General features: G+C 47.1%; 1 protein-coding gene across 1 annotated transcript in view; it reads left to right on the plus strand.

The window, feature by feature from the left end:
* The first annotated feature begins 3,051 nt into the window (after window positions 1-3,051).
* Window positions 3,052-25,015, plus strand: part of LOC310769374 (uncharacterized protein) — a 100,529-nt gene continuing 78,565 nt past the window's right edge. The window contains exons 1-19 of the mRNA XM_083628662.1: window positions 3,052-3,424; window positions 3,578-3,746; window positions 9,613-9,754; window positions 9,832-9,950; window positions 10,065-10,214; window positions 10,629-10,771; window positions 10,925-11,039; window positions 11,151-11,287; window positions 11,473-11,592; window positions 11,726-11,840; window positions 12,219-12,347; window positions 12,511-12,675; window positions 12,946-13,104; window positions 13,213-13,317; window positions 13,435-13,540; window positions 13,796-13,858; window positions 14,105-14,287; window positions 14,373-14,542; window positions 17,548-17,659. Coding sequence (XP_083484788.1) covers window positions 3,327-3,424; window positions 3,578-3,746; window positions 9,613-9,754; window positions 9,832-9,950; window positions 10,065-10,214; window positions 10,629-10,771; window positions 10,925-11,039; window positions 11,151-11,287; window positions 11,473-11,592; window positions 11,726-11,840; window positions 12,219-12,347; window positions 12,511-12,675; window positions 12,946-13,104; window positions 13,213-13,317; window positions 13,435-13,540; window positions 13,796-13,858; window positions 14,105-14,287; window positions 14,373-14,386 — 2,232 coding nt within the window. The 5' untranslated portion in view covers window positions 3,052-3,326 and the 3' untranslated portion in view covers window positions 14,387-14,542; window positions 17,548-17,659. The remainder of the gene's footprint in view (window positions 3,425-3,577; window positions 3,747-9,612; window positions 9,755-9,831; window positions 9,951-10,064; window positions 10,215-10,628; window positions 10,772-10,924; window positions 11,040-11,150; window positions 11,288-11,472; window positions 11,593-11,725; window positions 11,841-12,218; window positions 12,348-12,510; window positions 12,676-12,945; window positions 13,105-13,212; window positions 13,318-13,434; window positions 13,541-13,795; window positions 13,859-14,104; window positions 14,288-14,372; window positions 14,543-17,547; window positions 17,660-25,015) is intronic.

Consider the following 25,015-nt stretch of genomic DNA (forward strand, 5'->3'; position numbering starts at 1 on the left):
AGTGGAATACACAGGATGAGACAGTTAAATCTGCCATGATAAAATGGGCACAGGATGTCGGACATAACATTATGTTTGAAGACTGGGAAAGGTTATGGAACAACGGGATAAAATTCACGGCATGTAGTGCCCTGAAAGAAAATATTATGAAAATGTTATACCGGTGGTACATGACCCCAGTCAAGCTAGCTAAGATATATCACCTGTCTGATAACAAATGTTGGAAATGTAAGGAGGCAGAAGGGACATTTTTTCATCTCTGGTGGACCTGCCCAAAAGTGAAGGCCTTCTGGGAAATGATTTACAATGAACTGAAAAAGGTATTTAAGTATACCTTTCCCAAGAAACCAGAGGCCTTCCTGCTGGGCATGGTAGACCAGAAAGTGTCAAAGAAAGATAGAACTTTGTTTATGTATGCTACCACAGCAGCAAGAATACTCATCGCAAAGAATTGGAAGATACAAGATTTACCCACGTTGGAGGAATGGCAGACGCAGTTGATGGACTATATGGAACTAGCTGAAATGACCGGCAGAATCCGAGATTTGGATGAAGAATCAGTCGAGGCGGATTGGAAAAAATTTAAAGACTATTTGCAAAAATACTATAAGCTGTATGAACTTTAAGACAGTGCATGTTCTTGGAAAGGTTACGCTTTAGCAAATATGATTAAGCAAATGGTAAAATTAATGACAAATGAGAAAAGAAGTCAATGTGAATCAAACATTTTATGTTTATTTTAAAAGGTAACAAAGTTAAGATACAATATACTGAATATGGGTACATAATAATGGAAAGTTCCAACAAGGTTTGAAATAAGGTAACAAATTGCTGATATTGCTACTACAAAGAACGCAGATCTGGAAGGTGTGGGGAAGTCCAATGGTTTTCTTTTTTGTTAAAAAAATCAAAAATTGTTTCTTGTATTTGGGTTTTTCTGTATTGTATTGAATTGTCAAAATTATGAAAAGAAACGTAATAAAAATTATTTAAAAAAAAAAAATATAAATGTAGCTCTCCTCTCCTCAGTCTGTCTTGTTTGCTTTAATAAAGAAGTGTTACTACAGAACTGTCTCCAGCATATTATGTCAAGAGAGCTGAAATCACAAACCCCACGTCACAACAGTTCTTTTCACTTACAAATCCTTCAAAAGCTATAAACATCTCACATAAATAGGGGTAGATCTGTGTCAATAGATTCAAGAACTGAGGTATTTACTGTTTCAAGGGGACGGCTCAGACTAGCCAGAAAAGGGCAACCAGCAAGCATTGTCAGGTATCATGACAAGAGAGAAGCCAGGAGACAAGACTGCCTCTTTCTGTGATGTATGTATGATGCTTGTTGGGTGGGCAGTGGTCTTCAACCAGGGTGCTGTGGCACCCTTTGGTGCCTTGAATGATAGTCAAGGGTGCTGTGAGCAACACTGGCCTCTGTCCCTCTTTCCTTCCCTCCCCCCTTGATGCCTTCTTGCATCTCTGCCTCCCAAAGGCTTGCACAGCTGTTTGTTGCAGCACCCCTGGCTACAAGCTCCCCAGGCGAATGGTGCCTCTGGAACTGGCCAGAGGGTACTTCCCAGGCCCCTGTGTGGCAACATGAGGAGGCACCTCTCTTTAGGGAAGGGGTGGCAGCTGCGGCTGTTCAGAGGACTCCTAAGGAGAGGGGAGAGGAGAAGAGGGAACACTCCACAGCACCACACGGACTCTCCTAGAGCCTTGGCACTGAGGCCAGGAATTCCATGTTCTCAACTGCCGTTGCCTAGCAACGGAGCTTGTGACCGTTTGAACTGAGGTTCCAGCATCCTCAGCTTCTCGAGGTTGGCAGAGGTGGTCTGTAGTGACCTTCGCGCAGCCACTACAGTAGAGGATGGCGTCCCGAAGACTCCTGGATGTAAGTGGAGGTTGCCATGGCCAGGGGACTTAACTCTGGAACCTAGATTAATGGTATTGAAGGGCCATTAGAATATTGTTCTCTATATGAATCCCAAAAACTCTGGCAGGCATTTTCTCCTCTCTCAGATGTAAGAGTAAAAATGGGCCTCTCTCTCTGGAATGTCTGGCTCACGTGGGTAGAAGATAAGATCAAAGTTGAATGGGTGTTATTGTAACCCCAGACAAGGGGAGGCTGAAAAGGAGGAGGCAAACTGAAAAAGAGGAGGGTAACACAAGAAACAAAGCCCCATCTTATTGCTATTAGTGTAAATCACATGTTTTACATGTGAACACGTGTCTATGCATTCTAAGGGGTATAAAAAGTGGGCGCACCCTTGCTGGGGTGTGCAGGTTGCGAGCTTATCGCTCTGTACCTTTGTTCTGCATATGCATTTCAAATAAAACCCTGTTAATAACCTGCAAGGATGTTTTGCCGCTTTGTGTGAATCTGTGCTCCAGGGACCCAATAGCAGATATGGAACAGGTCCTACAGTATCACCAAGTTTGGCAAAGAGCAAAGTCAAAGAAAGGGTTGAGCTTTGCCCAAGTTTTTGGAAGGGGAGAAGGAATACCAAAAAGGAAAATTCAGTGTCCTATATTGAAGTCGATTGAATATGATTTTGAACAGAGGATTCCTTCTGATTTATGTACATGTGAATCTGGAAGAGACTTCATTTCTATTTATACATGCTGGATGTTATCTTAGTACTATAGTTTGGAAGGGAAAGGGGAAAACAGAAGAAGAAAAGAAAGTGTGAGTGGCTGGCCCAGTGGAGGGGAAGGGGGTACCGGGTGGAGCTGGTTTTTCTGCAGAGCTGAGGCAGGGAGCCCTGCTGCCCACCTGTCCACAGAGTCCATCACAGGAAAGGACTGCTCCCAGGTGCAGGCGAGGGAGAGATAGGAGCCCTGGCGGAGCTCTGCTCCTGGAGGAAGGACGGATGAGAAACAGCGCCATGGGCTCTGCTGAGACAGGCCAGCTCCCTCAGGTCTCCTCTCCCCCAACTGTTATCTGGGGGCAGCCATTTTAGCAGGCTGCCTCAGTGGGAGAGATGACAACAGCATTTTAGACACTGGGTGGGGCCTGAGCTTGTGAGTTGTCTTTTCGTCTGGCCTCCTTGCCCCCTTTCTTTGTTTGTTGTATTTCTGTTGGTCAGATTGCTTCTTACAATAGAAGTCTGTCATTGGGGAGTTCCTTGCATTTGATTTCATGGAAGGCTCTCTTGGAGCCTTTTTGGCTTAAGAGAGGGGTACAAATGCTCTAAATTAATAGAAGGATGAATAAGGTCTCTAAGGAAATGGAGGACAGAGATTTTCAGTTTGTTTCCCAACCTACCTCATCTGCGCTTTCCTGATCAACACAAGAACATGAATGGGTCTGATCCATTCTTCACAGTCTGATGTTCCTGTTTCTCTTTTCTCTTGGACAGGGAATTGATTTTGATGAAGATCAAATATTGGAAATCAGCCTGGAAGATGGGGAGGATCTTCCTCCAAGGTAATCCTGTGCTAATCCTCTCCCCCATAATCAATTGCTTTCAAAAAAAAACAAAACACCCGGTCCATTTCTATGGTGGTGGTGCTTGGGGTCTTTGAAGGATGGGAGGCAATAAACCCTTTTTACAAAAGTGCTACTCCTCTCTCCCCTCAGCATCCCAACCACAGCTTCTCCGGATGCGGCTGATCTTCCTCCTCAAAGTGTCAGCAAGGAACAGCTGGAGACCGGACTTACGGAGGTCGTCGCCACAATGAAGAGTGGGAAGATCCGAAGGAAGGCGCTCCGAGATCTTTCCGCCCTCCTGCAGAAGATCCAGGAATATGTGAGTTAAAAGTCTGGTAGTTGTTTTTCTCTTTGACATCTGGTGGGAGGGTGTTCCACAGGGAGGGCGCCACTACCGAGAAGGCCCTCTGCCTGGTTCCCTGTAACTTGGCTTCTCGCAGTGAAGGAACCGCCAGAAGGCCCTCGGTGCTGGACCTCAGTGTCCGGGTAGAACGATGGGGGTGGAGACGCTCCTTCAGATATACTGGACAGAGGCCGCTTAGGGCTTTAAAGGTCAGCATCAACACTTTGAATTGTGCTTGGAAACGTACTGGGAGCCAATGCAGGTCTTTCAAGACCGGTGTTATATGGTCTTGGCGGTCACTTCCAGTCACCAGTCTGGCTACCGCATTCTGGATTAGTTGTAGTTTCCAGGTCACCTTCAAAGGTAGCCGCACGTGGAGCGCAGTGCAGTAGTCCAAGCGGGAGATAACCAGAGCATGCACCACTCTGGCGAGACAGTCCGCAGGCAGATAGGGTCTCAGCCTGCGTACCAGATGGAGCTGGTAGACAGCTGCCCTGGACACAGATTTGACTTGTGCCTCCATAGACAGCTGTGAGTCCAAAATGACTCCCAGGCTGTGCACCTGGTCCTTCAGGGGCACAGTTACCCCATTCAGGACCAGGGAATCCTCCATACCTGCCTGCCTCCTGTCCCCCCAAAACAGTATTTCTGTCTTGTCAGGATTCAATCTCAATCTGTTAGCCGCCATCCATCCTCCAACCGCCTCCAGACACTCACATAGGACCTTCACCACTTCCACTGGTTCTGATCTGAAAGAGAGGTAGAGCTGGGTATCATCCACATAGTGATGAACACCCAGACCAAACCCCCTGATGATCTCTCCCAGCGGCTGCATGTAGATGTTGAAAAGCATGGGGAAGAGGACAGAACCCTGAGGCACCACACAAGTGAGAACACAGGGGTCTGAACACTCACCCCCCACCACCACTTTCTGAACACGGCCCAGGAGGAAGGAGCGGAATCACTGTATGACAGTGCTCCCAGCTCCCAGCCCCTCAAGACGGTCCAGAAGGATGTTATGGTCGATGGTATCAAACGCCGCTGAGAGATCCAGCAGAACTAGGAAACAGCTCTCACCTTTGTCCCTAGCTTGCCAGAGATCATCAACCAGTGCGACCAAGGCAGTTTCAGTCCCATGATGAGGCCTGAATCCCAACTGGAAGGGATTCAAATGGTCCGCTTCTTCCAGGCGTGCCTGGAGTTGTTCAGCAACCACTCGCTCAATCACCTTGCCCAAGAATGGAAGATTTGAGACTGGGAGATAGTTGGCCATCGTGGCCGCATCTAAAGATGTTTTTTTAAGAAGCGGTTTAATAACCGCCTCTTTCAGCAGGTCTGGGAAGGCTCCCTCACGGAGGGAAGCATTCACCACCCCACGAAGCCCATCGCCCAGCCCTTCTCGGCTAGCTTTTATAAGCCAGGATGGGCAAGCATCAAGGAGACAGGTGGTTGGTTTCACTCGTCCAAGCAGTCTGTCCACATCCTCGGAGGTAACAGATTGGAATTGATCCCACGCAATTTGACTAGACAGGACCCTAGCACTCTCCCACTCCAGCTGTGCTCCCACGGTGGCGTCTACCTCTTCCTGAATCTGAGCGACTTTATCTGCAAAAAAATTTGCAAAATCATTGCAGGAGATCATGTGGCCCGTACTGGGCCCCGATGTAGAAGGTGGTTCTGCTAAATTGCGAACCACCTGAAAAAGTCTCCTGCTGCTGTTTTCTGCAGAAGCAATAGAGGCGGTGAAGAAAGTCTTCTTCGCCGTCGCTACCGCCACTTGGTAGGCTCGACGTTGAGCTCTAACCCGTATCTGGTCAGCTTCAGAATGGGTCATCCCCCACCGGCACTCTAGCCATCTCAACGATTGTTTCATTGCCCTCAGATCCGTGGAAAACCATGGGGCTGTTCGGGCTCCATGCAATCGGAGAGGGCGCTTCGGAGCCCAACAGTAAATAGCCCTGGTTAACTCCGCATTCCAGCGGGCCACCAGGGAATCAGCTGAAAGGCCATCAACATGGGATAAAGCATCCCCTACCACTCTCTGGAAACCATTTGGATCCATTAAGTGGCGGGGCGGACCATACGAATTGGTCCCACCTCCCTGCAGAGGGGAAGGGTCATGGAGAAGTCCAGTTGCACCAGGAAGTGATCTGACCATGGCACTTCTTTCGTTTCGCTTTTACTTAGTGTCAGATCACCAACATCCATAGAGGTAAACACCAGGTCCAAGGCATGTCTGCGGCTATGGGTTGGGCCCAACTTATTCAGGGACAGCCCCATAGAGGCCATGCTTTCCATGAAGTCCCGAGCGGCCCCTTGTAAGGTCGTGTCGGCATGGATGTTAAAATCCCCTAGGACAATCAAACTAGGTGTCTCCAGGAGAACATCCGCCATGACCTGAAGCAGCTCGGCCAGGGAATCCTTGGTGCAGCGGGGAGGTCGGTACACCAAAAGGAATCCTGTTCCGGCCCTATTGCCCAACTTCCAGAACATGCACTCAGAGAACTGGGTCTTCCCAATAGGACGCATGGTGCAAACTAATGACTTCCTAAAAATCACTGCAACCCCCCCACCCACCCACAAGGCCTGGGTTGCTGTGCGTAAGAGAAACCTGATGGACAAGCAGCGGCAAGGACAGGCCCATCTGCTTCATCCAACTAAGACTCTGTTACACATGCCAGGTCAAGTCCTCCATCCACGATCAAGTCATGGATGGCAGTGGTTTTATGAATCATTGACCTGGCATTGCACAGCAGCACCTTCAGGTCATGTGGGTATCCCTTGCTGATTCTAGTATCCGTCCCGTCAGGACCAGACCCGGAGGCAGGGATAGTCCTCAAACAACGACTAAACCTGCCTCCTCTGTAATGACATGGTCTGGTCTTAGCGTAACTCGTCCTCCTACCCGGGATCACTGAGATCGGTTGTCCCAGCGCATCCCCCTCCCCCCCGTGGAACATGCCCCAGCAATTTTGTTGGCTGGGACCCTCTCCCCAGCAGCCCCGACCCCTTCCTTAAGATCCAAATAAAATCTTTAAAAAAACCAACTCAGAAAATAATAAAAGAATACAAACAAAAAACTGTAAAAATTACAAATCCATCAAAATAAAACAAATTCCCAAGCCCAACCAAACATCCACCCCACAACAACCCCCACATACAAAAAAGTCAAAAGGGAAAGGAAAATTTTAAAATATTTTAAAAAGGACTCTGCGCCCCTCCGGGTCCTCCTGGGCAGCAGCAGCAGTGACAACAACAATCCTTTTGAAGCTTCAGACCCCACCCTGGCCCAGGTGGTGAATGGCAGCAGCAGGGCCCTCAGGCACTCACACAGAGGAGTCCTCCTTGGCAACACAGCAGTAGCAGTCATTATGAGCCCTGTCAGACCCCGCCCTGGGCCAGGTGGTGAGTGGCAGGAGCAGGGCCCTCAGGCACTCACACAGGGGAATCCTCCTGGGCAGCACAGCAGTAGTAGTCCTTATGAGGCTTCAGGCCCCACCCTGGGTCAGGTGGTGAGTGGCAGGAGCAGGGCCCTCAGGCACTCACACAGGGGAGTCCTCCTGGCCAGCACAGCAGTAGCAGTCCTTATGAGCCCTGTCAGACCCCGCCCTGGGCCAGGTGGTGAGTGGCAGGAGCAGGGCCCTCAGGCACTCACACAGGGGAGTCCTCCTTGGCAACACAGCAGTAGCAGTCCTTATGAGACGTGTCAGGCCCCGCCCTGGGCCGGGTGGTGAGTGGCAGGAGCAGGGCCCTCAGGCACTCACACGGGTGAGTTCTCCTGAGCAGCACAGCAGTAGCAGTCCTTATGAGACTTATCAGGCCCCGCCCTGGGCCAGGTGGTGAGTGGCAGGAGCAGGGCCCTCAGGCACTCACACGGGTGAGTTCTCCTGAGCAGCACAGCAGTAGCAGTCCTTATGAGCCCTGTCAGGCCCTGCCCTAGGCCAGGTGGTGAGTGGCAGGAGCAGGGCCCTCAGGCACTCACACAGGGGAGTCCTCCTGGGCAGCACAGCAGTAGCAGTCCTTATGAGCCCTGTCAGACCCCGCCCTGGGCCAGGTGGTGAGTGGCAGGAGCAGGGCCCTCAGGCACTCACAGAGGGGAGTCCTCCTGGCCAGCACAGCAGTAGCAGTCCTTATGAGACGTGTCAGACCCCGCCCTGGGCCAGGTGGTGAGTTGCAGGAGCAGGGCCCTCAGGCACTCACAGAGGGGAGTCCTCCTGGCCAGCACAGCAGTAGCAGTCCTTATGAGGCTTCAAGCCCCGCCCTGGGCCAGGTGGTGAATGGCAGGAGCAGGGCCCTCAGGCACTCACACAGGGGAGTCCTCCCGGTCAGCACAGCAGTAGCAGTCCTTATGAGACGTGTCACGCCCCGCCCTGGGCCAGGTGGTGAGTGGCAGGAGCAGGGCCCTCAGGCACTCACACAGGGGAGTCCTCCTGGGCAGCACAGCAGTAGCAGTCCTTATGAGCCCTGTCAGACCCCGCCCTGGGCCAGGTGGTGAGTGGCAGGAGCAGGGCCCTCAGGCACTCACACAGGGGAGTCCTCCTGGCCAGCACAGCAGTAGCAGTCCTTATGAGACGTGTCAGACCCCGCCCTGGGCCAGGTGGTGAGTTGCAGGAGCAGGGCCCTCAGGCACTCACAGAGGGGAGTCCTCCTGGCCAGCACAGCAGTAGCAGTCCTTATGAGGCTTCAAGCCCCACCCTGGACCAGGTGGTGAGTGGCAGGAGCAGGGCCCTCAGGCACTCACACAGGGGAGTCCTCCCGGTCAGCACAGCAGTAGCAGTCCTTATGAGACTTATCAGGCCCCGCCCTGGGCCAGGTGGTGAGTGGCAGGAGCAGGGCCCTCAGGCACTCACACAGGGGAGTCCTCCTGGCCAGCACAGCAGTAGCAGTCCTTATGAGGCTTCAAGCCCCACCCTGGGCCAGGTGGTGAGTGGCAGGAGCAGGGCCCTCAGGCACTCACACAGGGGAGTCCTCCTGGCCAGCACAGCAGTAGCAGTCCTTATGAGACGTGTCAGGCCCCGCCCTGGGCCAGGTGGTGAGTTGCAGGAGCAGGGCCCTCAGGCACTCACAGAGGGGAGTCCTCCTGGGCAGCACAGCAGTAGCAGTCCTTATGAGGCTTCAAGCCCCACCCTGGGCCAGGTGGTGAGTGGCAGGAGCAGGGCCCTCAGGCACTCACACAGGGGAGTCCTCCCGGTCAGCACAGCAGTAGCAGTCCTTATGAGACTTATCAGGCCCCGCCCTGGGCCAGGTGGTGAGTGGCAGGAGCAGGGCCCTCAGGCACTCACACAGGGGAGTCCTCCCGGTCAGCACAGCAGTAGCAGTCCTTATGAGACTTATCAGGCCCCGCCCTGGGCCAGGTGGTGAGTGGCAGGAGCAGGGCCCTCAGGCACTCACACAGGGGAGTCCTCCTGGCCAGCACAGCAGTAGCAGTCCTTGTGAGGCTTCAGGCCCCATCGTGGGCCAGGTGGTGAGTGGCAGGAGCAGGGCCCTCAGGCATTCACCCAGGGGAAGCATTGCATCCATGCAGGGCCGTCAAGGCCTTCAGGCTGCTCTTTCTAGGCCCACCCTGCAAGGTGCCCAAGGGACAATTACGCACCCCACACATACCCAATTTTGAGAACAGAGCTGGGCCATAGCAGAACGAATCCCAGTGAGTAAAACAGCTGATAAAAGAAGTAAAAAGCAAACATCAAGAAAAGAGGGGTGGGAAGTCAAAAAGAAATGGGTTTTTTCTGTATAGGATGCTAATTGTTTTGGAATGTTTGAAAGATTTAATAAAAATGTTATAGGAAAAATGGTGATGGGTTGCTTCTCTTATCAGTCCCTTCTCTGGGTTTCTTCTCAGCCATCGGAAGCGCTTCCTGCATCCTCCCTTGGCCAGCTGGTGGCTATTTCCTCTCTGTGCGCACTGGATCCGGACCCGGAGTGCAGGCAGCGGGCAGCAGAGGCCCTCTGCCGTCTTCTGCCCATTCTGCAGCGCAACGAAGGTAAGACTGGAAGAATGCATCCCAGCATGGGTTGGGGTGAGGAAGACCCAAACTAACCCTTTGGCTTTCCTTTGCAGAGACACTGGCAGGAACGTTAAGCAACCAAATACTTATCACCAGAGCTGAGAAGGTCCTCAAATCCACTGGAGGACCGGTTCCTGAATTGTTCGTGAATAATTGTTACCATCTTGCCAGCGTAAGTCGCTGTCTCTCAAGCCACATGTTCTGGGTTCCGCAGAGGCAGCACCTGGGCTTTCTGCTCCCCAGCCCTGCCCTGTGGGCATCTCTGACCTTCCTCTCTCGCTTTCAGGTCTTTGGCGCCTTTCTCCCTGCGGAGCAGCTCTTGGAGGCCATGTGCTTCCTGGCCAGAGACCTAGTTGTCGAGAGCAGCTTCAACCCACTGGATATCTCCCACTTACTGCAACAATTCATCAAGCAGTTTGGCGGCACAAAAGTGGAGGTAAGGTGTCTGCAAAGGTAGGAGAGAAGAAGATTCTCCGCTTTGGTGTAGGGGAGGCAACTTCATGCCATTGGGTGGCCAGGACACATGTTAGTTGAAAGGGGCCTGGCAATGTCAGGACAAGAATCTCAGCCAAGGGTCCTGAGAAACATGGGTTCAGGGAATGGGGAATTCTCCTCCTTCTGGGAGCAGACTGGCAAGCTTCTTCTCTTGGCCCACAATGGATAGGGGAACTGGCGCCCTGGAGCTACCTGGGTCCAATACTCCCAAGGACCCTGAGTGGTACCATGGAAGGAAGATGGCTGTGGTGGCACAGGTCAAGGGTCCCTCTTTCAATGAGGGATGGAGGGATCTGCCTGCGGACAGCCCCACTTCCTTGTACTTTCCAAGCAACCCTCTCCTTTTCTCTGACAGGTGAAGGTGCTGCTGGAGGCCTTCTATAAGATCGCCCAGGGGCCTACAGTGCAAGGCAGAGACATGGCCGTCGTTGCTTTGTCCACCCTGTCACACCAGCACCTGGTGAAAGTGGTGGAATATCTCTTCCAGTTTCTCTTCAGGTATGGAGCCCTCCAGGTTCGACTGGGCTAAGGGGAAGGTTGGCAAGCTGCAGGGCTTGCTCAGAAAGCCCTTGCTGCCATTTCCTCTCTCTGGAGCATGGCAGCAAGCAGAAGACTTGAATCTGACCATTGCTTTTGTTTTTGCATTCACAGAGACTGTGAGAGAGTGTGGAAGGAGGTTTTAGCATCGGCCGAACCAGACCAACTGATCCATGTCATGGCCAAGCAGATTTACCAAAGCCCCTTGGCGGAATCTGCCACCCAAGTGGTAAGGACCAACCACCTGCTTTCTGGCTTCCTTCTTCCCAGGGTAATATCTAGGGGTTCCCGTATTCAGCAGAAAAGCAGGGAAAGTGACTTGCACCTCTCTCTCTTCCAGCAACATCTCACCAGCCTGTTGCACGCCATCCTCAGGATGGAGGACTACAAGGCAGCTGTGCGCCAGAACTTCCCACAGCTGCTGATCGCTCTCCTGGGGATGGTTATGAACTACCACTACGACCAGGAATTCCTCGGGTGAGTAGTGTGTTGCAAAGGGACCAATGGAGTCCTTTCCCCTTCAACCTCGGGGGGTTTCCAGTCCAGCTTGGTTTTCCAAGGGAGGCTCTCCTTCAGGCGGCTGCTAGGGAGGAAGGATGGGGAAGGAATTTGAGTGTGTGGCAATGACCCTCCTGGTAAAACTGGCCTTGCTTTGGTTCCAGAGGGGCTAAGGAAGTTCTGCACCTCCTTCTTGGCACCACTGGAGAGGAAGTAGAGACGGCCATCGTCGACCAACTTTTCTGCCGGGAGAATTTCAGCCAGGGGTTGTCTGCCATGGTGAGGTAAGAGGAAGAACAGGGTAACCTTCCCCAGTGGTCTGGCAAACAGAGCTGAAGGCACGGGGTTGGACTGTGCCCCTGTTTGCTTCCTGCGGTGTCTTTCCCTTCCTTACCAAGATCTGCTTCTCCATTTCAGAGCTATCGGAAAGCGACGCTGGTGGATCCCTCCCATGGCGGAAAATATCACCGCTGCTCTCGAGGACTGGGCATTTGCCGGAATGCCACAAGTTGCGGCAGCTATCTACATCGAGGTGAGGGGGACTGAGGTGCAGGAGGAAATGTGTGCAGCAAGGAGGCCCTGGCTTGGTTTCGGTCGAGTGTTGGACTTTGTGTTCTTTAGCTCCCTTTGTGTCCTTGGTTCCCCAACCAGCCTTCATCAGAATTTGGACCTTGCAGTTGCCTTTACCTTCCAAATTCTGTGGGTTATGTCAAGGCTACTTTGAGCCTAAGGACTGTTGCCTGTTTTAGTGCTCCTCAGAGTAGACCCATTGGATATGATGTACATGACAAACTTTGATCCATTCACTTCAGTGGGTTTGCTCTGTGCAGAATTGCAAATGGTGGGTAAAAGGAGAATGTGCCTCAGCCTCTCATCACTGAAGAGTTTCTTTCTCTTTGGGCCTCTTTAGCTGCTCAGCTGCCATCTGCTTCCCTGTGAGGATACACTGGAGCAGCTCTTCAACTGGCTGGAACATGACTACCTGCAAGTCCGGAAGCTCAGCATCAGAGGGATATCCCTGCTTCTGGACTCTGACATGGCAAGTGATGCTCAGAGGGAGGGAGGGAGGGAGGGAGGGAGGGTGGTACAGATCTCGATTCTAATCATGGCCCAGCACTCTTTTGCTGGCACAATACTGAAGAGCCTGTGCTAAAAGGCGTGAGGCATTTCAGACCTTTGAAAAGATTCTCTCTTTTGTGTAGGATCCTTCGCTTCTGCGGCTCTTGCTGCTGGATTCCCTCCTTTATGCAAAAGCCGATGTCCTCCCAGAGTTGATAGAGCTGGTACACCGAGCCTACCTCTCCGGGGACCTGGGAGAGGAAGAGCTGAAGATGCTGGCGGCAACTTACTGCGGTCTGGTTGCCCATGTGAGTATGAGAGAAAACATGACATCACACACGGTGGAGAAGGAATGCTTTGGAAGAGGAAGGGTGGGGTTTAGACTGGCATGCAGCGGAGATGTTCTGGCTTCAGGAGGCTGTTCTTCTGGAGCACCTTCTCTTGGAGGAGAGTCACCCCACCCCCAGTCTCCCCCAGGAGGAGGACAGGGGTCTGAGCAGCCTCAAAACACCCCAGTGGGCAGGAGAAAGGAAACTGCTCTGATGAGAAACACAGTCTCTGATGTTTTCTGCCTACAGGAGGAAGACTCCGTCCGGGCATCAGCCATCCAACATCTGGGGCTGCTTCGAGGCTGGGTGAGAGACCAAAGGCTTCCCATAACATCAACAGAAGAAGAAGCCATTAACGAACTGGTTGTCGTCCTCATTCGCCTCGAAGACGAGGATGAGGTGGCCAAGGTAAGGGCCAAAGAGGTGGAATTATGCAGTAGGAGGGAGGGATTGTTCTCAGGAGCTTCCAAGACTATGTACTGCAATTTGTAACCCTCTTCTCTTCTTGTGTTGCAGGCCGCAAGGAGGGCTCTTTCCCATCTAGCCCCAGAAGTCAAGTGGTGGGCTCATCCCAACAAATTTAGCCTCCACTTTGCTCTCCACCAGGCTGCCAAGCATCTGGTAAGGTCCCTCTGCTTCATTGGCAGCTTTGCCCAGGGATGTCTTTGGGAGTGCAAGGCTCTTCTGCCATGCTCTCAAGCCTCTCTGATGCCACTTCTCCTTTGTCTTTGCCCACAGAGCAAGACCTTCAGCAAGGACATCCTTCGGAGTGCTGCCTTGTTATGTACGAAGCTGTCTGCAAACAGGATGCCAGCAGTCTCCAGGATGGCAGCTCTGCTTCTGGGTAAGTCAAGCAACGTCCTTCCCTGGTAGGGATGGACAGAAATGTCTTGGTAATGATGGCAGGGAGGCTGGGCATGTCCCCAGGTCACCTGCTAGGTAGGCCTCCATCTGTGCCCAGATCTTGCTCTGAGTGCTTCGCGAGGGTGGAGGCCTCTAGATGCAGCAGAGCATACCTGTCTTCCTTCCAAGCTGCCTCTGTCTCTGCTTGCTTTGCACCGAGATGATGTCCCTTTTCTTGCCCTCTCTGTCTCTCTAGGTCATCTGGCTTTCCAGGATGCCGGTTTCATCCATAATCAAGACATGGCATCCTATGACACATGTGAGTGAGACGTACGGAGGTCAGGGAGGGCTGCTTCTGCTGAGAAAGGTCTTCAGGGGAAGGCAAATTCCCAGATGTATGTTCAGACAGAGGTGCCACAAGATGAACATGCAAAGAGGAATGGAATGTGACTTCACTGCTCTCTCACACACACAAACACACCTGATGGCTGTTTTCATATTGTTGATGGATGGCTCTTTTCCTGTGCATCTTCACCTTGCTCAACCTTTCTCCCTTTCCACTCAGGGCTGGAAGAGATGCAGCAGCACGACGAAGAAGGGCTCAGGCAGACAGGGAGGAGCTGCCTGAACATCATGCAGCGGGCCTATAGACATCAGGAGGAAGGAAGGGTCCAGCGCTTTTTGAGGAGGATGCTCCACTGCGTTCACAGGGAACCTTACCCACAGGACTTCCTGAGCTGCATGCCAGGTGAGGCATCTAGTGGGCTATTGGGACATCTGGTCGGCTGTTTGGATGGGACGTTTCTCAACGAGCCCCTTTCTCCTCCTGACAGAACATCCGGAGTAGCGCCAGGCCAAGGCAACGCGGACACCAGAGTTGTGCTGCAGAGATACCATCTTCTGCTCTCCGCAGGATCCAGTCTGGACCAGCGCCAGGAACATCACCGCCATCAGGATCGACCAAGAGGAGTGGTGCTGCCCTCACGACCCTCCGTACACAGTGGTAGGAAACCTTTTTGTTGTTGTTTTGTTTCTTGTTGATGTTGTTTTTGATTGTTGATTTTATTGATTTGAATCTCAGGGTGGTCCACAACACCGAGTATACGAAGCACAAAATACATAATAAGAATAATCACGGCACAAAATTCATAATAAAAATATCAGAACATAATATAAATTAAAATAATAAATACCTACTAAAAATAGCCACAAGACTAATGTATGCACACTAATAAACAATACAAAAGCCCTGAAACAACACTCCAGCCCACAAATACAAAATCTAAACATAACACATTTAACAACCATTTAAAACAACCCCACCTTCTTGAAGAAGGCTGATATATTAGATTTAGAAGGTTGGAATGTGAGGTTTGGATGGCACGCCTACCTAACACACAACAAAGTGGCAGTGCATAAGGACTTTTTAAATCATATAGTCAGAATTTCATTATACAAGGTCTGGGATAAGTACCACAGACTCTTAGAGCCCAAAATATCCTGGTGGATATCCCGAGTGGAGATGATAATGGTAAAAAAGACAAACATGGACACAAATTGGGCGACTTACCAACAATTAATAAAGGTAGAACAGGGCCAATTAAAAATCAAATCGTATCAAGAAATTAAACAGTATTGTAACGGCTGGATTCAATATCACCAAATAGTGCATATATTTAATCAGGATAAGAAAAATGGTTTTGGAGAAAATAAGTCATTATTACAAAAGGAATTAGTACAAACTAATAAAAAGACCCTATCTAGGATGTATGATCTACTTTTGGAATGGGAACTCAAGGATGAGATGCTAAAGGACGTTACGATAAAGTGAGCGCAGGATTTTGGCCACAACATAATGTTAGAACAATGGGAATAGCTGTGAAAATTTGGCATCAAGTTCACAGCATGTTATACAATAATCTAATGAAAATGATCTACCGATGGTACCTAACCCCTGCCCCGAGGAATCGGCAAAAATCTATAAGCAAAAAACCAATGTGTGCTGGAGATGTAGCACCGAGATAGGAATAATGTACCATATATGGTGGGGTGTAAGGAGATAAAAAGCTTTTGGAACAAAGTTCATGAAGAAATCATTAAGATTTTTAAAAAATCATTCAACAAGAAACCAGAAGCATATGTTGCAAGCATATAATCTTGATTCTTAAGATTTTAGCCACTTCTAGCCTTAACAATTTAAGCATTATTAGGATACATGGTTATACATAAAACATAAAGGTAAAACTCTTCCAGGTGGCCTTGCCACATTCCCCCCTTTCAAGCTTAGAAACAAGTCACAGTTGTTTCTCCAGCTTGACTCTCATGTTGAACCCCGGTATAGACAACAGTGCCTCTCAAGGGGATCTCTTCAGGGGGCATTTCACGAATTAGTCGAGCGTACTCATGCTCTTCTTCTGGCAGAGGGAGCAGGGCTCAGTATATGGCCATGATGTGGGTTTTGGTGAGATTCTTAATGCTTCAGGCCACCATTCCTCAGACTAGAGATATGCAGCAAGGGGTGATGCAAAGAAGTATTAGGAAGACCAATCCTCCTACTGCAATGGTGGTCAAAAGGCTATGTAACCACCCTACTCCTGGGACCCAAGACCACATCCATTCCCAAGGATTCTAACTGGGTTGGTTATCATTTATAAGAGTCTGTAATTTTTGCAACTCATCCTCAATAGTGTTGTTGAGGTCATGAAACTTCACTCGGCATTTGCCTTCCGGGACTATTTTACAAAAACCTCCTGATTTGGCGAGGAGACAGTCGAGAGCAAGTCTATTAGCTGCTGCTATCTGGTTCAAATTCTCAATCTCAGACTGCAACTGTCGGAGGATATGTGTAGTGGCATTGATGGTTTTCTCCAACCTGCATGTTAGGGCAAATAGCGCTTCACAATTTTGTTCAGCCACAACTCCCAGATGTATGCCGATGGTGAGGATGCTAACGAAGCCTCCACCAACAGCACCCACAGACCGGTCCAGGAAAATCTCATCACTGCACTGTTCCCCTTGGACTTTAGAAAGTAAAGGCACCTATTCCCACACATTGATAATTACCAGGATGGTAATTAGTGGCTAGTTGTCAGGGAACTGCCATCGGAGAAACAGGAGGTGAAAGGGCTCACAGAGGCTGAGAGAGACTTATCAGCTGGGGAGGGAACCAGCAGGGGGAGAGGAAGGGCTCCAAGGGAAAGTGAGTCGGAGGGAGGGCTCAGAGACACTTCCAGCGAAAATAGTGGGGAGGTTTCAGGACCTCCCGTAGGGACACCCACTCCTCGCCGGAAACTGTCACGCCGAGAGTCCAGAAGACGCGTTTCCGTTAAGGAACTTTTATGCTGGAAGAAGTTCCGTAAACGCCCACTGTCCGATTCTAAGAGCGACTGATGGAGCCATGCTTAAGGAGCTCCGTCACAGACAGAGGTTTGTGGACTTAGCCAAACTCTGAGGGACTAGGACTTTACGCACAAGCAGCTCATCATCCCATCACACTAGTCCATTATACAAGAACCAACAGATGGATCCCTGTCCGGTGAAGTTGACTGTATATTGGGGAAAGTATGGATACAGATGTGAGGATGTGGTGTTGCTTTGGTAAGAGGCGTTGAAGGAACCCCACAACCAAAACTTATCAGTGCACTGTGTGTAATTTCCCAGCCAACCTTTATGTTGGTGGTGCTGGACATGCGGCCAATCTTTCCATTTGGCGTTCCATGATCCAGAGGCATAACAACAAAGCACAAGCCCTGGGTGGTTCTGGAGAACCGGAAATATCAGTAGGAGGTAACTTTCATTTCAGAAGGAGGTGTCGCGAAAAGGCCACTTTGATTATACAGCAGGCCTGCCAAGACAATGTCAGGGTCCCTGATTAGTCCTGGGATGAGGGACATGTCAGCTACCTTTCTAGGGTGTTCATAATAAAGGGTGGCATTTTTGCCATATATTTGAAACATCTGCTTAGCATGCTTTACAGAAACATTTTCTTTTGTCATTGGTCTCCTCAAGGTCAAGATTCACATCAGAGTTAACATCAACTTCATCATGATCAAGGAACTCCAGGGGTTCAAGGAGACCAAGGATATCAACAACTCCTCTTTCTGTGCTGAGGTCCCTACAGGTAAGTGTTTGACCTCTACTATTTCTTCTAGGGTCACTATTGCATATCCTGCCTTCCTTTTCCCTTCCCAGATGAAGCTGCTCCTGTCCATGAAATATTCCACATCAGGGTTCTTCAGAGGCTCATCCTTCCGGTCAGGGCAACTGGAGTACACCTCATCCATTACTTGGAGGCAGTCATGGGGCTCATAGTCCTCTGCCTCGGGGAGGGGCAATAGAGTGGCAGGGTTCAGGGTATTTACAACTTGCAGGTGCACCTGTGGGTTTTCACACAAGAGTCCTTGATATTTAGCCATGTGATCATTGGAAATCCAGTATCTCTCTTTGTATTCCATAAGAGTTAAGACCGCAAGTGGCACATTCACATATATTTCCTGTCCAAACGTGAATTTGAATGCCTTCTTGACTAATAGAGCCGTGGTGGCTGCTGCTCGTAGGCAAGGGGGCCATCCTTTAGCTACTGAGTCAATAGTTCAGACAAATAGGCCACAGTTTGCTTCCAGCTGCCCATCCTTTGGGTCAGGACTCTTGCTGCCACCCCCCTTTGTTCATGTACATACAACTGAAAGGGCTTATTTGGGTTTGGCAGTCCTAGGGCTGGGGCCTGCATTAGCTTGGATTTCAACGCATTGAAGACCTCCTTCTGCTCGGTGTGTCACTCAAAATGAGAATTCTCTTTCCCCTTAGTGCTTTCATAAAGGGGCCGGGCAAGGTTACTGAAATCTGGGATCCAGATGCAGCAGAAGCCTGCTGCTCCCAGGAATCCGTGGGGCTGTCTGCGGTTAGTGGGTTCTTTAATAATGCAAATAGCTTCCTTCCATTCAGGCCTCAATGCCCTTTGTTGATGGGAAATGTCAAATCCCAAATATCTCACAGTCTTTTGGCAAATTTGGGCCTTTTTGAGGGATACCTAATATCCAGCCTCCAATAATAGGTGCAACAATTCCTCTGTGGCCTCCTTACAGGTCTGATACTCATCACAAGCCACCATCAAGTCATCAACATACTGAAGAAGCACCTTTTCCCCAGGTACTGATTTGAATTTAGCCATTCATACTTCAAAAAATTATTTAAATGTTCCTTTATACTTTATACTTTATATTAATTCTTTATACTTTTCTATTTTAATATTGTTTAGATTCTTCATCGGTTCTTGGGCTGTGTTTGGATGGATCATACCTTCCTGCTCCCATTTAATCTGAATTATCCTTATCATTCTTTCTTTGTCGTTTATCATCAGTTTATATAACATCCCTGCTATCCCTTTCTCCGTCATTTGTCTTTTGTTCAGCACCATATCTATTTTCATTTCTGTCCTCATTGTTTCCTCTGCTCTTTCCGTTTTTATTAAATCATAAAGTCCTTGCACTTTCAGCCAATATTGTTTTCCTATTTTTTCTAAAAAAACTTTTTTTGTAATTAAATTCCCCTCTTCATCAAACATATCTTTTAATTCATAAAATCCCTGATCTTCTAATTTCTTCCATCAACCAGGTTCCCTTTGACACTGCTGCATATATTTTAATGGCATCCACCTTGAGTATGTTGGCATCCATTTCGTATTCCAGTTCTTCCAGATTCCTAACACAGTTTTCCTTGGTCCTATTGTCTTCTTAAAAGCCATGTTAATATCTCTATTAAATAGCCCTTCTCTTCCTATTCATTTATTTCATTCTCCAGCCTTATCCATTTAATCCCTTCCTTATATCCAATATCTATTCGATTTTTCAATTGGAACGTTTCATAGTAAAATTCTAAGTTCGGTATTGCCCATCCCATCTCTTCTTGAGATGAATAATTTACTATGTCTGGGGTTCTAACTCTTTAACTTCCAAAAATGCAATTTTTAAATATTTTATAATTTATATGTTAAAATCAATAAAAATTATATATATTTAAAAACAAAAATGCAATTTTTAAATACCTTATTCCATGTTTTGAACCATATTTTCCTAATGGCTAGTGTAATTACTTGAAATAAATATAATAATTTTGGTACCAAAAACATTTTAACTGTTCTAACCCTACCTAGAATAGATAAATTCTTATTTTTTTCATGATTTTATATACTTCTTGATCTTTCTCCACGCTTCTTTGCAATTTACATCTGGAATCCTAGCAATATTTTCAATAAAATTTACCCCCAAGTATTTAACAAATTTCCTATTGATATCCATCTTTGTCATTTTTGCAATTTCCTTCTTCTCCTCTTTATTTACGTCCCAAAATAAAATTTCAGACTTCTCCAAATTTACTCCCAATCCCGACTCCTCTTTAAAGTCCTTCAGGATTATCATAAGTTCTCTTAACCCTCTAAGGGTGTATTATTGTAAATAATAATAGGATATCATCTGCATACATGTTTAACTTCATTTCTTCTTTTCCTTTCTTAGATCCTTTTATCCTTACTGAGTTTTGTATTCTGTCTGCCAACTACTCCATACGCAATACAAATAGTAGTAGTGAGAGTGAACATCCTTGTTTAACTCCTCTTTGTATAGTGAATTGATCTGAAACCCCCTCATTCACTCTGACCACAGCCTTCCCTTCTCTATACAATTCCTAGATTGCTTCCACAGAGTTCTCTCCTAATCCTACCTCCTGCATAATATTCCATAAGAACTTATGTCTAATTGTGTCAAAGGCCTTATACACATCCAATTTTAAGACCACCAATTTTCCTTTTACCCTGCTTGTTAATAAATGTATTTATTAAAACAACAAAAATAATAAATAAAACTATATAAAAAAATAATAAAACTATATAAAAAAATAAAAAATATGTATTTATTAAATGTATTTATTAAAACACATTTCTTATAGGATGGCCTATGTATCTTCCCTTAACAAATCCATATTGATCTTCCTTAATTATTTTTGGTAGTACCTTTTCCAGTCGCCTTGCCAGGATCTTTGTAAATATCTTATAGTCTTGATGTAATAGGCTATTTGGTCTGTATGACTCCACCTCTGTAGGGTCCTTTTGTGGTTTTTCAATCACTACTATTTCTGCTAGTTTCCAAGTGTCTGGGGCTTCCCCCCCCCCTTCTAAGATATTATTAAATACTTTTTTCAGTTCTGAGCCCAGGATATCAATTGTTTCTTTATAAAAGTCTGCCACAATTCCATCTAATCCTGGGGATTTCTTACTTTTAAATGATTTAACTACATTCTCTATTTCTTCCAGAGAAATTTCCTCTTTCAGTCTTAATCTATCACTTTTTTCCATTTTAAACCCTAAACTTTCTCTACTTATATTTTTATTTTCTTCTTTATATAAAGATTGGTAGAATTCTGCAAATTATCTCCTTGTTTCTCTAGAGCTTTGTGTAAGTATTTTCCTTCTGGTCTTAATGGCCTTCACCCTCTGTTTATCCCTTCTTTTCTTTAGATAGTTTGCCAGTCTCTTATATGATCCTACTGAGGTTCCCTGAAAACCATTTTTGATCATATTATCTCTCTTCCACTCCACAACTATATCCAGCTCATCCAATTCCTGTTTTAACTTTCTTAACTGCTCCTGTCTCCTCCTTAGAAATTTAACCTCTTGCTGTTGTTGCAAGATTTCAATCTCTTTAATTTTTTCCTGTCTCCCTGAGTACCAATCCTTCTTAATCGCAATCTCTTTCAGTATACAGTGTCCTCTTATAACAGCTTTGAAAGCGTCCCATACTACCGGGATCTCGGCTGAACCATTGTTTTCTTTAAAATACCAACCAATTTGTTTTCTAATATATTTCCTGTCAATCTCTTTTGCCATTATTAGGTTATTGTACCGCCATCTCCTACTTTTTCCATCCTCTTCCAGTCCCAGCTCCACAAATAGTGGAGCATGGTCTGAAATCCATATTCCCATAGTCTTTGCCGTTCTAACACTGATTTCATTCACTTCTTTAATTAGAACGTAGTCAATATAAAAGAAAGTCTTATGTCTGTTGGAGAAGAAGGTAGGTTTGGTATTGGGGTTTCCCCTCTCAAAAACATCCTTTAATCCCCATTTAGATAACCTGAAAGTACTGTCATTCTTTATATTCCAATTAAAGTCTGCTATAACGATAACTTCCCCTTCAGCATAAAGCTGCAGTCTATTCAAGGTTTTCTTTATAAATTTTTACTGTCTTGTGTTAGGCTTGTATATATTAGCTTGTATATATTATAATTCTTGCTTGAAAATCCGGAAGGGTTAATACCAGCAGGGGGAGCCCTGCTGATGCACATCAACTAGGCACTCCCCCAGGGTCACTGCTCGGGGGCGTGCCTTGGGCCGTGGCCTCCATAGGCTTCAGATGGGGCCATGCCCCCCGGAATCCTTTATCGGACTACCCTTCAATATCCGGGGGAGGTGATGGCGCTCCTCCCCCCATAGATCTACATAACAATACCCATACCAGTGCCTAACCGCCACTCAAGCAAAGCTCGCCGCCAATACCCTGAGACCTGCAACCAATCCCTAATACCCGCAGATCTGTCAGCCAACCAAACATTGTTTCCCGCATTGGAAGGATGCACGCCATCCTCGTGGTAGAGGGTCACCTTGCTGAACTGGATGTTGGGGTGGTCAATGTCCCACACACACACACCCAGCGCTTCCACTCTACGAGCCACTGAGCGTTCCAGGATCTTTCTGGATTTGTTCATAGCGATAGGACATTTCAGTCCCTCCAAGTGTGCCTTTCCAACAGTGGTGACCAAATTATGACTAAATTTGGGAAAGAAATCCTCAGATCATCAAAATCATTCAAAAAGGTTCCACATTAAGTCCACGTCCTTCCGGTAGGCCAAATCTGACCAGCTTGGGCCAGTTTCAAATGACAGCCACCTGTTCCAACTGTCCTGGACCTGCGTGAAGCTGTCTGGAACTGTTCAAACTGGCTTGGGTCTGTTTAAACCAGCCTAGAGTTCAGACTGGTTGAAATAGGTCTAGGCTGGTTTGAACCAGTCCAAGTCGGTTGAAACAGGTCCAAGCTGGTTATTTTTTTATTTTTTTTATAATATTTTTATTTTTCCATATAGACACAATACAACAAACAAACATAAACATACAAAAACAAAACAAAAAACATGTATCATTTCATATCCTAATTTCATATCCTATCTTCCCCGACTTCCTCATGCCTCCCCTTTCTGTATTCCAAATTCTTATCGATTGTTCAGCAAATCTTCCCTTATTTTAATTTAAATTTAGACTATTCTTCCTTATTCTCCTTGTCATAACCATTGCTAATAGTAACCATTTACTTTCCAATCCAACATCATTCTAACTTTCATTAACTTTGTAATATTTCTTTAAATAGTCCTTGAATTTTTTCCATTCTTCTTGCGCTGCTTCTCTTCCCTGGTTTCGGATTCTGCTCGTCATTTCTGCCAGGCCCATATAGTCTATCACCTTCATCTGCCATTCTTCCAGTGTGGGTAGTTCTCGCGTCTTCCAGTACTTCGCAATGAGTATTCTAGCTGCTGTTGTAGCATACATAAAGAAAGTTATATCCGTCTTTAACACCCCTTGGCCGACAATACCCAAGAGAAAGGCCTCTGGTTTCTTGGGGAAAGTATATTTAAATACCTTTTTAAGTTCATTATAGATCATTTCCCAGAATGCCTTAATCTTCGGGCAAGTCCACCAAAGATGAAAAAATGTACCTTCAGTTTCTTTACATTTCCAACATTTGTTATCAGGCACATGGTAAATCTTTGCAAGCTTGACTGGGGTTATGTACCACCTATATATCATTTTCATAATGTTTTCTCTTAAGGCATTACATGCCGTAAATTTTATCCCGGTGGTCCACAACTTTTCCCAATCAGCAAACAAAATATTGTGACCAATGTCCTGAGCCCATTTAATCATGACCGATTTAACCGTTTCATCTTGTGTATTCCATTTCAGCAGCAAATTGTACATTTTGGACAAATTCTTAGTACTGGGTTCTAACAGTTCTATCTCCAATTTTGATTTTTCCACCTGGAAGCCAATTTTACTGTCCAGTTTAAACGCTTCATTTATTTGATGGTAGTGGAACCAGTCTCTCACTTTCCCTTTTAATTTCTCAAAACTCTGCAATCTCAATTTGTCCCCTTCCTTTTCCAAAATTTCCCAGTATCTTGGCCACTTGGACTCCATATTTAACTTTTTAACTGCCTTAGCTTCCATTGGCGACAGCCACCTTGGAGTTTTATTTTCCAGCAAGTCTTTATATCTGACCCAGACATTTAATAGTGCTTTTCTGACAATATGATTTTTGAAACTTTTATGTGCTTTAACCTTGTCATACCACAAATATGCATGCCACCCAAAAATGTTATTAAAACCTTCCAAATCCAAAATGTCTGTGTTTTCAAGAAGTAGCCATTCTTTCAGCCAGCAGAAAGCTGCCGCTTCATAGTAAAGTTTAAAGTCTGGCAGGGCAAACCCCCCTCTTTCCTTTGAATCCGTTAATATCTTAAATTTAATTCTGGGCTTTTTGCCCTGCCAGACAAATTTAGATATGTCTTTTTGCCACCCCTTGAAACAATCCATTTTATCAATTATTTGCAATGCTTGGAACAAAAACAACATTCTTGGCAATACATTCATCTTTATAGCTGCAATACGGCCTAACAAGGAAAGCTTTAAGTTGGACCAAATCTCCAAATCTTTTTTCACTTCTCTCCAAGTTTTTTCATAATTATCTTTAAACAAATTCACATTTTTAGCTGTCATATTTATACCCAAATATTTCACTTTTTTAACCACAGTTAACCCTGTCTCATTCTGGAACCTTTCCTTTTCTATCTGTGTCAAATTTTTCTCCAAAACCTTTGTCTTAGACTTATTCAATTTAAATCCTGCCATTTGACCAAACTCTTGAATTATTTCCAAAACTCTTTTCGTGCTAGCTTCTGGCTCTTGCAATGTAACAGGTCCAAGCTGGTTAAAACTGGTCTTGGCCGGTTTGAACCTGTCTAAGCTAGTTTGTGCCGGTCCAAGCCGGTTTGAACCGGTCTTGGCTGGTTTGTACCGGACTAGGCCCGTTTGAACAGGTCTAGGCCAGTTTGAAATGGCCCAAGCCAGTTTGAGCAGTTCCAAGTGGGTTGGAACCGGCCCAGACATGTTGGAGCAGGTCCAGACCAGTTGGAGCAGGTGCAGGTCATTTGAAACTGGCCCAGCTGGTTAGAACAGGTCCATGCTGGTCGGAACAGGACTATTTCGCTTGGGACCAGCCCAGCCCAGTTGGAACCAGTTCATACCAGTTGGGTCTGGTCCATGTCAGTAGGAACCAGCCCAAAGCAGTTAGAAAAGGCCCAGGCGGGTTTCAACTTGCACAGACCAGTTGGAACTCGCCCGGACCGGTTGGAACTGGCACAGACAGTTTGGAAC

This window comes from Podarcis filfolensis (genome assembly GCF_964270895.1).
Source record: "Podarcis filfolensis genome assembly, chromosome: 8".
NCBI classification, from domain to species: domain Eukaryota; kingdom Metazoa; phylum Chordata; class Lepidosauria; order Squamata; family Lacertidae; genus Podarcis; species Podarcis filfolensis.